This window comes from Lingula anatina, chromosome 8, assembly GCF_051362555.1.
Source record: "Lingula anatina isolate TDL-2025a chromosome 8, LinAna3.0, whole genome shotgun sequence".
Taxonomy (NCBI): domain Eukaryota; kingdom Metazoa; phylum Brachiopoda; class Lingulata; order Lingulida; family Lingulidae; genus Lingula; species Lingula anatina.
The window spans coordinates 9140724-9157167 of record NC_141774.1 but is presented as its reverse complement, the minus strand read 5'-3'; the positions used below and the strand labels follow the sequence as shown (position 1 = coordinate 9157167).

General features: G+C 39.2%; 1 protein-coding gene across 1 annotated transcript; it reads left to right on the top strand.

Annotated features, from left to right (window-relative positions):
• Positions 1-797: 797 nt before the first annotated feature.
• LOC106176937 (uncharacterized) lies at positions 798-15723 on the top strand. Its single transcript, XM_087019342.1, has 13 exons — positions 798-1716; positions 7764-7844; positions 8511-8569; positions 9507-9627; positions 10172-10301; positions 11127-11279; positions 12188-12323; positions 12547-12711; positions 13230-13357; positions 13862-14017; positions 14428-14468; positions 14809-15068; positions 15126-15723. Exons 2-12 carry the CDS (start codon positions 7781-7783, stop codon positions 14838-14840), a joined length of 1185 nt encoding a protein of 394 aa, XP_086875468.1. The 5' UTR covers positions 798-1716; positions 7764-7780; the 3' UTR covers positions 14841-15068; positions 15126-15723.
• Positions 15724-16444: the final 721 nt, after the last annotated feature.

Here is a 16444-nt window from a genome sequence, read left to right as displayed (position 1 = left end):
CTGTTCACTCGTCATCGAGGCGCTTGTTCTAGACTACAGGCTGATATCTACTAGTACTACCAGTGGCTTCATTAGTAACGTTCCCACAATACTTAGTTTTTTATCTGTGCGTACATACCCTGAAAAAGGCCAGCCTCGCTGACGAGAACAATGGACGTTTCTCACCCCTCTCTAGGATTACCCCTGCCCTCAATCTCGTCCATCCCGGTTATGATGAAAATTGCGGTATTGTCAGATTTTAGCATAAACAGGGAAAATTGCAGCAGTGATTGAATCTAGATGAGATGCACTACTTTCCAACCCCGCTTAGGATCATTGCTATCACATCGCGCACCAGGCAAAATCGGTGTGGTGGCTGATACTATGTAATGCGATCTGACACACACCTTGAAAATGGGTAGTGTGGTCTGATAAACCGGTTTATTCTGGATCCGTAGAGTCTGGTAGTTGGGTAGGCCTGATATGGGGCGATTATGGGCGAGTTATGGAATCGAGACGCTTGCGCTCGGTCGCAATGCGCGATGCTTTCGAGTTACGAGGCCCTGTTCTAAGGTAAAAAGGCACACTCGTAGACGGCTATCACATGGGAGGAAATGATATCTGGAATCATATGTCAAGACCACATGGTTCCAATGCACAAGCAGCACAACTGTTAGGTTTCTTTACATGTGATCTTAGGCTTCTTTACCATCGTTGTTGCTCTGTAACCATGTTTGAATCTACAGTTATTTACGGTATGGGGGGAAAGAGAAAGCATATGATGGGCCTGTATGCTGTAGCAATGATAATGGCAGATTAAGTGCGCGTTGTGCTGGAAGGGTTGATAATGAGCGCATTCAGAACAGATAATCCGCGGACTAACTGATCCGCCGCCTAAATATGGCCGACCCCGCTTAAAAGCAAGCCACTTAAATTACTGATGATATCCCTGCCTCCACACGCGCCATTAAACGGATAAAATCCCGGCTCTGATGTTTAATTGCTAGGCCCCTGCAGCGACGGTGCGTTTGGAGGAGGGGAACCCATCAGGGGATTAGCGGCATCGCTTTTAAGCGGGACGGCCATATTTATCCGCGGATCTGTTAGTCCACCGAACAATTTGTTCTGAATGCAGTCAATGATCCAGTCAATGCGGTTGTTAGTGGCTTGGGTTAGAACAGTGGATTTCCCCAAGAGCTACACTGCCGCTCGCAGCTCGGCTCTGGAGTACTCTTATATATAACAGTAAACCTTGGAAGGCCCAGTCGTCTGGCAATGTCGGATTTTCTGAGGCCACCTTCACTGTATGAAACTACCTGGTTTCTAAGATGATCCATGTTAGTTGGTCCCGGTGTAACGTGACAGAGTATCCCCCATGACAGAGAGTCCGCTTCTCATTCATTTGTGCAGGTGAGCCTCGCCCTAGATTTTGACCCACTTAGGTCAGGCTAACCGTAACCATTATAACTATATGGAAGGCGGACTTTCTGTCACACGGACCCTCAGTTTCGTTACAGTTTCGATGATGGCACATGATGAAAATGCTGGTGATTAATCCCTGGCCTGTATATTAGTTACTTCATACAGCTCGCTTATTCACACATTGCCGTGTGTTAATTAGCCAGCCACGAAAACAAAGTGAAAAGCCAGAATATCTCAGAAGACACACTTACCCAAGGTACCAAGGTATCCAAGAAGAGGCAGAAATTACTGTGCAGAGAAGAAATTTACCTTTGGGTAAGTGCGGATTTTATAAAATTGGTACACATAACTGCAAATTGAGTTAAAACTTGCACTATTTTCGGTATAGTCCTAGCAGCTTATAAGAGAATGGTTTCTAAATTTTTTTTCTTCCGGGAAGGGTCCACTTAGGTCAATACTTGCCTCAGTGTGCTTTCTTCGATCTTTCCTGACTCCGAGGCCTACCATCCGATATTACCGTGGCCCCTTTTTGCGTTTTTTCTTTGCGATTTTTGCCTTTTATTCTTCTTTTTTTTGTATTTTTCTGGGCTCAAGGATTGCCCGGTAACATTTTGCCCAGCACTACTGCTTTATTCTAAGCCGTCCTATTTGTGGGCACATTTAGGACGAAGTTAACCAAGATATGTAGTTACCCCTTGCATTTATTTACTGTGGGTTAAGCAGATAAACTGGCAGAATTATGTAGCGTACAGGTACATGTACCTTCCTTTTGGGAGATCAACCCCTTTGATGAATTTAGGATCTGGATAACGCCAATTTAATGTATAAAATGGCAGTTTGACACTTCAGTTTTATTTAGAACAGCAGCCTCTCAGTCCAAGACTTCGAAAGCCGATATACTCGCTGTTCGTGTGATCCAAACGTTGCCCATCTTCTATAATCCATAAATTCGTCACTGCTATCACCCAATTTGCCATTACTACAATTGCATTGCACACCCGAGAAATGATAAATAAGGAAAGTATTTTTGATAAATCAGGGAAAAAATCTTGGTAAGAAGACAAACAGACATACTTTTCAGTATTTCTTGTGGACACCCTTAAAGACGAGAATTGCAGTTATCTAAACGAGGTGTGACAAGGATTTTTTTTTATTAGTAATCATAGAGGAATCACTTAGATGGTTCTTCGGTTAAGCTACGTTTCTGATGTGGAACATGCATGACTGTATATACAGACTTGACATTTAATATGGAATATTTCAGTTTTAAAGGTATACCTAGGTAAAAATGCGTTCTTTATTGAAAACACTCAGATCTCATATAAGATATCTGACTGGGGAAGTATGAAGAAAGGTGTGTCTCTACCAATTAACTGCTTACCAAGTCTGATGCACTGCTGCATTGTTAAATATGCATTGATTTAACTGGGTAGTGCTCCTTTGGGCTGGTCAAAGCTTGGCTTTGGCGAGGGATGGTTCTGTCAAAAAAGTATCCATATGTCGGCAACCATTGCATAGAAGAAATTGAAATTTTGCATGCAAGCGGTCGGTTTTGCAGTGCGTAAAATGAGTTAAGTATTGTTTTTCAAAATTGTTAAAATGTGCCAGAATGGCGCGAAAAAGAAAGACATTGCCAGACAGATTATTGCCCCAAAAGAAACGGTCCGCACAATTTCACAGACTTATGCCCAGGCTCATGTACCCACACAGACACCACGTCCAATGTATCGATATCTTACCACCAGAATACAGGACTCAATTTCCTTCAGGATATGCTGCTGCAATTAAACCAAAACCTCCCAGTCCGTTTTAAATGAGGGGCAAATTGTCACTAAAGCGCGTTTTTCAAGTCTCTTAGCGAACACCAAACTGGTTTAAGCAGATTAAGATACCAGCCCACCTCTGAGGAGGCCACTGTAAACAGCAGAACAGCGTAGTCTGTTTCTCTAATGAATTGGGGACCATGACCGTTTCTGGGTAGAACATTGAAACCGCGTTGTTTTCTTTATTGAGGTCAGATTTCGCCTGTACCGCTAAATTGGTCAAAAAAGAGCTTACAGACATCTTCAAGAGGTCTACGACAAGGTGTGTGCCGCTTCTGAAGTGACTAGGGCCATTAACAGCGTCAGTATTTGGAGTTGATACCACACTGGTGCCAAAACACCAATGGAAGTCATTGACTAAAACCTGAACCAGATCAAATAAAGGAATAATCTGGGAACCACTTGACTATCATTTGATAGGGGACACCTTAGGAACAGTTTTAGGTTGCACGATCAGATTGCTGGTTCACACAGAGCACTTTTATTAGCAGATAACTTACAGAACCAAGGGAATGAGCAGCTACCTTGGTCATCAAAATCGCCATATTTGATTCACTTTGACAATATGTGGTTAGGTCAATAGTCGCCAAATCAACGGCCAGCATGTCCTACAACAAAATTGAACCAAATTGGACAAGCTTTAACCGTTGCCTGGACTTTTATTCCAGATTAAATTCTTAAAAAACTATCGCAAGAAATGCCTTGCCTCTTGAAAGCTCTGGTAGCAGAAGGATAAGGTCAGGCATAGCGGCGACCGTTACTGTGACTAGACACTGACATGAAGGTTCTTTGTGGGTCGTGTAACTCTTTTAAAGACGATAATTTGGAAAATATGGAGATCCAAAATATCGCTTTCAATGGTTGTCGTATGACTTAAGATTGGCAATGTAGTTTTGTTTGCTTCATTGGCGAAGTCAATTAAAGAACTGATGTCACAATGACATGGAACAGTTTATCATAAGTTATAAAAACACGATTTTGATCCTTATTTTCATTTATCAGTCTGCAAAATAGGAAAAAAACTGATGAATTATGATTTGGAAAAAATATTCCATATTAAATGTCAAGTCTGTATATCAAGGTTAATATTGTAAGGGTTCTGTGTCATCCGTAGTTGCCAGAAATATTTCATCTTTGTGACAAGCATGGCACACATTTATATCTCAATATATAAATTAACACTGCCATAGACTGACAAGTAAATATCGATACTGAGTTTCCAATTATGACGTTTCACAATCTGTTGCAAATAAATAATGAGATGTAATTAAAAACTATATCCAAATATTTCCAATTTTGCATCTTGGGATACCGTGCGAAAAGCATACTACCGTTTCAAGCATTACAAAGACGGCTGGTGGAAACACATTTATCTAAATATATAATTGTTTAATTGTATTACATGCAGGGGTACGCTTAGGCTCCGTTCACATGGAAAATCTATTTTCTATTCGCGGTATCTTGTGATCACGGTCTGTGCCCTGAATACCCCGCGGCGTAATTACTGGCAGCGCGAGCCAGTTACTTCCAAAGCTGTAATAAATTCTCGGCTGTGCTCGGAGTGATCACAAGATACCGCGAATAGAAAATAGATTTTTCATGTGAACGGAGTCTTAGAGCGCAAGCTGCACACCAATTGTCTATCATGATTGATTTAAACTTTCTTTGATCTTCAGACGAGGGTCTCTCTTCGTTCTCCCAGTGTCTCTATAACTATTAATTAGTAACTTTTTTCTTGCCGTATTATTACCTTGGAACTGTCTCAATATTGTGTTCATATTGTAAGGGTAGGGAGGAGCTATTTATTTGGTTGGTCGCTACATCCATATCATCTATGTCACAAGCATGGGTCAAAAATCATTTTAACATAAGATTTAACATATAAGTTATCTTCTCCAGCCTCAGCTTTGATAAATCTATGATAAGTCTACTAAGTTTCTAGTAATGACTATTCAATCTGATGCAAATAAATAATGAGATATTATAAAATGCTATTTTTTCCATGGAAATCTTTCATATTTTGAATCAGGGAAAATCATGCAAAAAGCACACTGTTGTTTTCAGCATTACTTGGACGGCTAATGGAAACAGTTTTAAATCTGTGTCAGTTTATTTATATTTAATGCGGGCGTTCATTTAGTTGGAATAATGCAGACCCCTCATTCAGTGTTGTCTCATAATTGTCATGATCTTCAGACTACGGTCTTTCATCGTTCTCACAGTGCTTCTTTCACATTTTCTTTCACTCTTTCACATTTTCTTTCGCTCAGTGTTGTTTCAATTGTCATGATCTTCAGACTACGGTCTCTCGTCGTTCTCAAGGTGTCTCTTTCACATTTTCTTGAAATCACACATAGCTCACCTTCCCATGGCCACGTTAAGGCTAAGGCAGCAAGCTAAAGACTAAGGTACGCTACGCTCCGAATATATTTAGCAGGGGCGGAGCCAGAGATATTTTCTGACAGTCTTCCAAATTGTCTTTGTTGATCCATCCTCCATTTTTGAACGTCATTCGACAGAAAAATGAAATACCCCTCAATGTAAACTTAACTGACCGTCTTTCGGAAGACCCAGAGGACGGCCTAAATCCGCCCCTGTTTAGACTTAGTTAACATATTCATCTGAATTAACTTTGCCAGCATCAAATTTCTTAAGTGTATGTCAATACTAAGTTTCTTTATATGGTCATTCACAATTTGATGCAAATAAACAGTGAGCTATTATAGAATGCTATGTATTCAATAAAATTATTCTCTTTTTGCATCTGGGGATTCCATGCAAAAAGCGAATCATCATTTTCATCAATTTAACGGCTAATGGAAACACACAGTTCTAAACTTATAATTATCTAATTGTATTTCATGCGGGGTATCATTTAGGTCGCAGTCTGCAAACCACTCATCCATTTTAATCGTTTGTTATATTTTTACTGATATTCACTCCTCTGTCTCATGTTGTCTCTGTAGCTGTAACTTTTTTGTCAATAAATAAACAAATAAATAAATAAATAAATAAATAAATAAATAAATAAAAATAAAAATTAATGGTGACTGGATTTGCTGGCCACCTTTATTCTTCTACTAAATACAAAGTACACATGACCATGTGGAGGGTGGGGCAAAATGTCTGAGACTACGGTATGCTTCGCTCCGAATATATTTTGACATTGTTCACAAACTCATCTGAACTTTTCCAGCATCAACTTTCATATTTATAAATGTATGTCAGTAATAAAGTTCTTATTGTGGCGATTCACATAATGAGATCATATAGAATATCATACCCTCGAGAATATTAGGTGCATAGGGTGTCATGCAAAAAGCATACGTACCATCATTTTCAGCATTGCTTCGATAGCTAATGGAAATACACAGCTCTGAAATCTATAGGCTGTTATTTGTATTTCATGCGGGCGGCCGTAAAAATCACAGACTTCAAAAGTACAGAAAGTCTAAATAGTATTATGAGCCTGACTTACATAGACTGAAAATTAATGGCCCACTAATGACAAAGTTTTGGCAAAAATGAGGATCAGTGGTCATGCCTTTAAGGGTGCATTCCCAGAGATTTAGATCGATCCAGAGATTAAGATTTAGATCGCCCTAACTCCCTGGGGGTTCACGCTAAATTGCAGTCAGCCGTGCGCGCACCATAGTTAACTACCCCCTTACAGCTTTTAAGCCTGCTAAGCTGACAGTAATCTAGTGAGACTCCCCACAGGGATAGATCGATCTAAAATCTATGTGAATGGGGTCTAAGATTGAAATAGGACAGTATACTACTCCAAGACTGTGCTGACACACAGTAAATGTGAACACATTGACATGGTAGAAGATGAGATTCACATCTCGCCTAAATTTAATGAGAATAAAATTGAGCTGATCTACTATTTACTACTGTACCAGAGGTTACAGACAAAGGCGGGCGGCTTTTTATCCTTCTAAATCCATCTTCTGTGGAGGAAGTGACCGACACAGTAAGACCGGTACCCCATTTCCAGAGATTAGATCGATCTACTTTAGATCGACCTAACACCCTAGGGGTTCACGCTAAATAGCTGTCAGCCGAGCGGACACGAAAGATAATTACCCCCTTACAGCTTGTAGTAGGCGGGACGGACATTTAAGCCGGATTATCTGACAGTAATCTAGTGAGACTCCCTGCGGGGATAGATCGATCTAAAAGCTCTGGGAATACAGCCTAAGATTTGGTTCAAGAAAGGTCTCATTACATTTAGGTGAAGGCCCAATAATGGATTCAATGATTTTCAATCATGAGTTAATTAAGTCAAAAGTATTGAATTTTTATGATATTTTTAGGATACGTCAGAAATGGACCAAGGAAGAAATGATTAGATCTTGGGGATGATATCCATTAATTACTGATTAATTATTAGTTTATTATTTATCTTGGCGGAAGTATGCTCTTTCTGATTTTTTTTTTTTTTTTTTTTTTTTTGTGCTACATATTTTGTCAAAATCACATTTATGAAGTCTACATTCATGAGTTACTGTCTTGCCCTTTTATCTTACATTACAGATTCGAATTGATAAACGATGTGGTCACTTCAATTCTATATCGGTATCATCGCAATGTTCCTGATGGAGGGACCAGTGACTGGTATGTATACTTATACCTTATGCCCCTATTTAACACAGACCACGAATCCCACGAATCGCCAGGAATTGACAAATTTCAGGATTCGTGGTTGAATCGTAATCAGTTCGTGAAGTTCTTAACAGATTCGTATATGTTCGTAGTCAGTTCTTGCAATTCTTGATCAATCGGGAATTCGTGGCAGAGATTTTGTAATAACGATCCTATCAGAAATTTTCGTAATAAGTGCTACTACCGGTTACAAGGGCTACTATCGTACCATGTTCGAGTGAAATCTCTACGTTTCGAGAGTAACTCAAAACTGAGAAAATTATTCCTATAATAATTTCCATATGGTCTGAAGGACATTGTGTCCTTCTCTACTCTAAATATCAAGAACACGAGTCTTATCGTTGGAAAATCTGCTTCTACTGTACACAAACTTCTCAGCTCACGAATGCTTTAAAGGTACACTCCACATGAGGTTACCCTCCAAAATAGATTTTCCCGGGACAATGAGAAATTTTCTCGTACTCTAGAATCATTTGTTTATCCCTCTCTGCACCTGGAATCGACATTTAATGAAATTTATTAAGGCTGACTTTCGCTAAAAATGACTGGTCACTGATTATGACAGCGACCGTTTTTTCTATAAGCTCCAACGGAAATATCATATCAAGATCGTTTCAGGTTGGCACTTTAAATCCGCCACAATCAGCTGTAGGCCACATCACGAAAATGCAACACAGGTTAGTTGTACACTTTACTTTTAGGGTATTAATAAAAAATTAGTGAATTTTAAATAACGCACATTGCACTAACTGGGAACTGTATTCTACTTAACGCCAGAAGGAGGGGTGTCACTAATGGGCGTCCGCAGGGTGGGGGTGGGGGGGGGGGTCAATGGGGTAACTTGTTAGGTCGATCTAAATCTTAATCCCTGGATCGATCTAAATCTCTGGGAATGCACCCTTAGATGCTCCAGACACTTCAACGGGTAAAACTGACACCAGAAGAAAATGAGAGACATGCATGTTATTGATCTTAGGATCAGTATAGTCTCTTTGCATGTGTCAGCCAAAAGTCAGCCTATAACATCGCCTAAATAAGGCGAAATCCTGAATTTCTTGGATCATATTGCACTTAAATGCAAACTACCGTATACAAATGCAAATACAATTTTAGGGTATGTTTCTTTAGATATTCGATTTATGTGATATGTCACGACTGGATGACGAAGAAACATGGACGTGCTACTACTACTAACTATTGCTACTTCTCCTACTACGGCCCATAGGGCGCACAAAAGCGAGGTTTGAAGTTCGCTGGATTTTGCGATATTTCGTCTCTCCGGGAACATGTAATATACTGCACGACGTTTGGACTGTCTTGAAATTACATGTTTGTATGTGTGTTAATTTATATGTATTTTGAGATTGCCAGTGTAACAGGAATGGAAGTCCGCTAGGAACAGTAGTCTGCTTCCAATTACTTTGTACAGGTGACATTCGTCCCATATACTAACCCCAAAACTCCAATGAACCCTAACCTATACTAATCATATGGGAGCCCGGACTTCCATTCCTATGACTTCCATTCTTGTTACATCGGTTTGAAAAACATCGAGAATAAATATTATTTTTCGACCAGCCTTATTCAGAATTGTCTTTGCTTTCGTTTTACCAGGTACTGTGCTCTTGGCGAACTGGGTGGCGCTTAACGATTGGGCCATGTAAATATCCCTGCACAGAGGATGATATAGGCAATCTTACTGCACCATATAAAGGAAAATGGCAGCGCGTTTCTGGTTAGTAAAAGTGCTGATGCTCCCAATTAAGCAAGCATGGACGTATTACTAAGTGCAGTTTATGTTAAAGCAGAGTTCGAATAAGTAACGTCACAGTAAACCCTTAACCCTTACGAAAATTCCATATATGGCTGCATTCACAACAGTGGACTAACTCGTCCGCGGATCAGATACGGCCAATCCTTTTGAATGTTTTTTTGCGTAATCACCGGAAATTCTATTCAGTGTCTATTAGGGAATTATTCGTCAAGCTTTTATGTGGGTCGCCACATTTGATCCGCGGACTAGTTAGTCCGCTGTTGTGGATGCCGCTTAAGACTTCCCATAGGGATCCTACAGGACTCTATAGGAATTTTAGTTAAATATGGCGCGCGCTCGACAATGCATTCCCGCCTCCCAAGCGCACTATCCCAGCAGGGGCAGAGCAATTAAATCTGGGCATGCTTTCAAGTGGGTGGCGCCATATTTGATCCTCGGGTCTGTTAGTCCGCGGATCAACTTGTTCTGAATCTGCCCATATTTTTTCCTTCATTTTTAACATTAGGAAATGGATCCGTAACAAACATTATTGACCTAGGATACTACGTCACAGGCATAGACAAAATTTACAATTGGCAACAAGGGTACAATGTATTCGTGAATACTCTCCCAGACCCTGGTGTGTTTCAGTTTAGGTAAGTCTATTTTTGCTTGCTGACACCCCCATCCCCATCATGCCCAAAATACAGCCTCGTGCATAATTTGTAACCCTGTCTACACGTTATGCCTCTATTTCATACAGACCAAGAATCTCACGAATCGCCAGGAATTGACAACTTTCAGGATTCGTGGTTGAATCGTAATCAGTTCGTGATTGATCAAGAATTGCAAGAACTGACTACGAATATATACGAATCTGTTAAGAACTTCACGAACTGATTACGATTCAACCATGAATCCTGAAATTTGTCAATTCCTGGCGATTTGTGGAATTCGTGGTGTGTGTGAAATAGGGGCATAAACCGGTAATTTGCTTTCGCCCCTCTATCCACACCTAAAAGAATCCTGACGAACATTTTTAACACAAACACATCTTTTTAAAAGAGGGACAGTATACACACAGTATAGACACATATGAGTTGTTCAATGAATAGCCAATAATAAAATAATCAAAAATACCAATTAGACATTTTTGTTTATAATGAAATAGGTACATGTATTCACTTTACTCATGATGTGTACGGCAATTACTCGATCTTTTCGATAGGTAAAAAAAAATCAAATTTTCAGGTACATAATTTCATAATCACCAAAATTTTATTTCTATGTAGCATTTGTAGTGCTAACTGCATATAATAGAACTAAAGAGTAGTATTCTTTTAAAATTTGTTACCACCACCACTTAATAGGAATGTTCTAATTATAAGAACGTACGACTCAAATAAACAGTATCCGAAAATTTCAGTTTTTGCCCCATTGAAAAGACTAAGTAATTACTTTATTTTAAAATCATTTCTCAGATATCAAGACTGTTGCCGGCTGGCTGTAGATGTACATACGGGAAGAAATGTAAGACCTAAATATGCAGTTATAACCGAATATAATGGCGGTTATCGAAGCGACACGGGAAAGCCAAATGCAAGCCCCATAACGTCAAGTCTCCCAATCGTTCAGTAAGTATTGATATGTAAGGGAGCATTCACATCGAGAATAGCCGAGGTCTAGTGAGGCCGCGACCTAAATATGGCGGACCTACATGAAAGGAAGACTGCTAATCTTTTAATGGTCTCTCCGCCTCTCACACGCCCCCCCCCCCCCCCCCCACGCGTTGTCCCTCGACCGGTTGAATTGAGCTGAGATTTAATTACTGTGAGAATTGGTGAGAATTAACAGGATAAGTGGTCTTTTTTTCATGTAGGTCCGCCATATTTAGGTCGAGGCCTTACGAGACCTCGGCTATTCTCGATGTGAATGCTCCCTAAGTGTTAACATTGGGAAATTCGAGATATAATGGAAAATTAAATGGAATTAAAAGCATTCTGATTGGAATTTTATGGAGTTTTTAATCCGAATGAGACTTCAAACGATAGGTCCGTTTCTGTTAGGCCGCTTTTACTACTAGTGCACGGATCAAATATGGCGCCCAATTGACAATGGATTCCCGCTTCACACTTCATGTCCCATCCCAACAGGGGAAGAGCAATTAAATCTCGGTATTAGTCAGTCCAAAATGTAAAAGAAAACCTCACAATCGCATTGACACTTAGATAAATTTCATGATAGTAAATCTTTTGAAGTTATTGCTTATCAGATTAACTCAGTAGGCCTATATTTTTTAAACATGCTTTAACATGCATTTATTACAACTGCTCGCAAAGTTGGTTTCTAATCTATATTGAATATATTAGGATAATCAGTTTATTATTATTATTATTACTATTATTATTATTATTATTATTATTAGGATGGAATTATCATGTGGTTATCGGTTCGACATCCCATACTCTGATCCAGATGGAGATAATCAGTTTATTATTATTATTATTATTATTATTATTATTATTATTATTATTATTATTAGGATGGAGTTATCATGCGGTTATCGGTTCGACATCCCATACTCTGATCCAGATGGAGATACTGTCATATGCCGCTGGGCAGTAGGCGATGAGTGTGCTAATATCTGTGGACCACTACCGAATTCAACTTTGTTTCCAGTACGTAAGCTCCGTCTCTCTTGGACTGGGTTCCCGTTATTATACAGGCCCACAGCCAGAAATTTCAAAAAGGGGTTCTTTTTCTGGAAAAAAGTAGATCTTTTAATATGAAGCCAGCGTGTTCCTAGATAAAATTTTACCAAGAATTAAGGGACCTTTTCCCAGCAAAAAGGACGGTTCGCTTGCATCGGTTTGGTAGAAAACTTGTTTCCTTTTATTTTAGAACTGTACACTCGTCATCCCTGCTTCTGCCCACGATGCTTACCAAGTTGGGAGATACAAGTTTTACGCCGTTGCAATAATGCTGGAAGATTTCCCGAAAACAGATATAACACAGGGTGGCGTGGCGAAAAACGGAACAACTCCTTTGTCAAAGGTCCCATTGCAGGTAAGAGGAATATAAATAAGCTATAAACACTTGGGCCCATCCTCTGGATACTACTATCCATTAGATAAAATCGTTATCCGCTGGGCAATTATCCTGTGGGTAAGTAATGTTTACTAAGCACTAGATACTTATTTTTGTCACTGATATTGCTTTCCAGTGGTTAAAAAGGCTGTTTTACTCAGGATAACTGTCCAGAGTAGGCCTACATGTATGCCTACATGTATTAACTATTTTCTATTTTATCGAAAGGATAGTGTTATCCATAGTATAGCGCTATATTCAGACTGGGAATTTAATATCGAATATTTCAGTTTAAAGGTATGTTATTATTATTTAACAAGTTGTGATATGTAGCACAAGTATACCTTTACGTTTTATGTTTAATACATTTTATGAAGATAAGGCTACTGCTGAGGCTTAAAGGGGGGGTGGGGTGGGGTGAATTGCCAACTGTGCTCAACTGAAACCACCATTTATAGAGCAGTTGGTCCCTAAAAATGATTTTTTGGACATTCCAGTATGTCGCACAGAGAAAGGATGGCTGCATTTGCAAAGACCGCCCAAAATTTAGGAATTCTTCAGTGACGGACGTCATACCTGTTGGAAAGAATTACGAGAAACAAATAATAGCAACTTCCGAAGGCGGGTATGTCTATTTATAAGCAAGTCACTTGACTTTGTCTTACTGTTATACCACGCGAATACCAAGCGTTAACTCCTTATATGCATTTTGTCATATTTATTACCCCTCCCCCCCCTATAAAAAAACCTATACATAAACTCAACTTTTTCTTGTTGAAAATGTATAATTTTGTGTGAATGTTGTGTGATTACAGTGCCTATACCACGTATTCTGGCTGTTGGCTCTTTGAGTGTCTAGGGCTAGCTGCCGTTTTATTCCATTTGATTTTGAACACTTAAATATATATTCCTTCTGCAAGCTTCTCTCATTCTTATTGAGGGTAGTTAGAAATCTGTGTTTCTTTTGTTTTACCTGTTTAGAATTTTCCCTAGGTCTTACTTGTCAAATGATTTTTTCTATGAGATAAGCTACATTTCTCCTAAACCTTACCTCTTCTTTTCGCTCTTTTAACGATGTACCAGAGCAAATTAAGTCAGTTTGGACATAAAGTTCATTTCACCAATGTAGAATCCGTTCCATCAACGTCACTCAGCCGGTTGGTTCCATTGTGGACCATATGGTTCCTACAGATAACAGCTCTTACACAGTGACCGTAATGTGGACTCCGACCTCTCAGCAGCTGGGATATACCCTGCTTTGCTATCAAGCCTATGACATTAATAAGTAAGTCAAGACTCATACAAGGCCCCACTTTCACATAAATACTTAAATCAGTTCCCTGGCTTAGTTGGCTAGGATTTCCATGAGATTGCTGTAACACTGCTCCTGATAGGGTAAAATGTGACTATGTAACTTTGGTAATTAAGTCCTCAGCCAGGGAATCGGACTTCAGATTTTTTTGTGAAACTGGGGCCAGGAATGGTATCGTTTTGGTCATGAGAAAAATGGATTAGTTGATAAAACACAATTATACAAATGTAGAGTGCAAAATATAAAAATATACAAGTAGTGATTAAATATATATACATATTAAATGTCAAAAATAATGCTAATGATAAAAGAAAACGGAAATTAAGTGGTAAACATAATGATATTCTTCTCTGTATACATAGGCTTATATAAAATGTTTTCAGGTGCCCTGGGCCGTACCAATGTGATACACTTGTGGTAGTGGGTAAGTGTGTATTTTAGTTATATTTATATTTCAATTGCTATACTCGCCATATAAACGTGTGTGTGTGTGTGTATGTGTGTGTGTGTGTGTGTGTTTGGCAAGAAACAAGTGCATATCTTTAACTGTGGAAAACAGCTAATAAAACAAACATTTTTTTTCATTGTATCTTAATGTACATCATGATTTACCTGTTTAAAGCTGATTTTGTTACTCCTCCTGGCATCCTTTATGATATCTTCTATTGGTGCACTTTTTCATGATTGTGTCGTTTTTTATCATTTTACCTTTGTTACGCTAAAATGTCATTTTTTTTTTGTTTTTCTTCCTTATTTTTTTACAGAAGAAACACAGGAATTGGGTTCTTTGGAATGAAAACGGGCCTTTGACAAAACATCATTTGATGGTGGTCTGCTTAGAATATATATATATTTCGTTCAGTGAATATTAGTCGGTGGTGTGATTGAAAATAACAAAAAAATAAAAAAACATGGGTGAAAAACTGTCGCAGCTTGCTTGAATATTATCGTCATACAACATCATTACCTCACAGGCCCGTAGCCAGGGGGGGTTCGAAAGAATCGCCCCTTTTGTCAGGAAAAGGTCCTTTTCCTGACAAAAGGGGCGATTCTTTCGAACCCCCCCTTTTGTCAGGAAAAGGTCCATTTTGGGTAAATTTTGATCTAGGTACACTTCAGTTTCATTGTAAAAGGTCCACTTTTTCAGAAAAAGAACCCCCCTTTTGAATTTTCTGGCTACGGGCCTGGCTCAGTTTTCCTCTCAACTTCACACAGCTGATCCCTATCTTGGTTTTATTGAACATCATTAGTACCACCAGCGTGTACGCTGGCGGTACTCATGGTTTTAGTCCCGACCCGTCTCGTCCGGCTCCGCCGGCTCCGCCGGCTCCGTAAGCTCCGCCGGCTCCGCGTACTGGCGCCGGATACAGGTCACCGTTACCGCTTCTCCTCCTAGACCGCAAGGACCCCTGTCCCCATCTCTTGGATTTAGGTCACATATAACCTCAACTTGAACCCCCAGGTTTTTTTGTCTCAGTCGGTACATTGACCTGGGCGTGACGCTCCTTGAAATGCACCCTTGTCAAAATTTTTGAAAATTCAATGCCAATTATCTACCCTACGGAAGGAATTATGGGAAAATTTTCTACAGACGGCTTTCCAAAAGTCATATGTGTAGATTTCAAATATGCCCTTGGATTTGACCTTTGACCTTTATTTCAAGGTCAAACGGGCCAAAATTTTCAAAAAAATGAAATTTTTTACGAAAAAAAATATTATTTGCACTGTTATTCAGACACTACACAGACTTAACCAATAATTATATTGGAAAGTGTTACCCTTTGGGTCATCTTTCATCTCTGTGAATTTGGGGTCAATCGGTGCATTTTCACAGGAGTAGCGGCCATAAAATACCGAAAATGAAAACTGTCTCTAATTCGGGAACCGTTAATGCTAGGGACCCGTTCTTTTTTGCATTTTGTAGAGCATGTAAAGCCCAACACTGAGAGTGGTCTCCGTTTTTTTGTATTTCATACGGTTTTCGTGTTATGCTGTATTAAAAAGTACTTTGTGGTGGCACATTTTTGTAACTCAGAATTGTAACATTTAGTCCCTTATATCTCCAAAACTGGCAGAGATAGGTCAATAGTTATTATTTAAGTTGAATAGGAAGTCATTTACTTGCAATCTAGATGTGAGCTTGAAATTGACCTTTGACCTACTTTTCACCATGAACTGAACTTTGCAAATTTTTGTTCCCTTTTATCTCCAAAACTGGCAGAGATAGGTCAATAGTTACTATTGAACTTGAATAGGAAGTCACATACTGGCAATTTAACAGTGACCTTAAAATTGACCTTTGACCTACTTTTCACCATGAATTGAACTTTGCCAATTTTTGTTCCCTTTAATCTCCAAAACTGGCAGAGATAGGTCCATAGTCACTATTAAACTTGAATA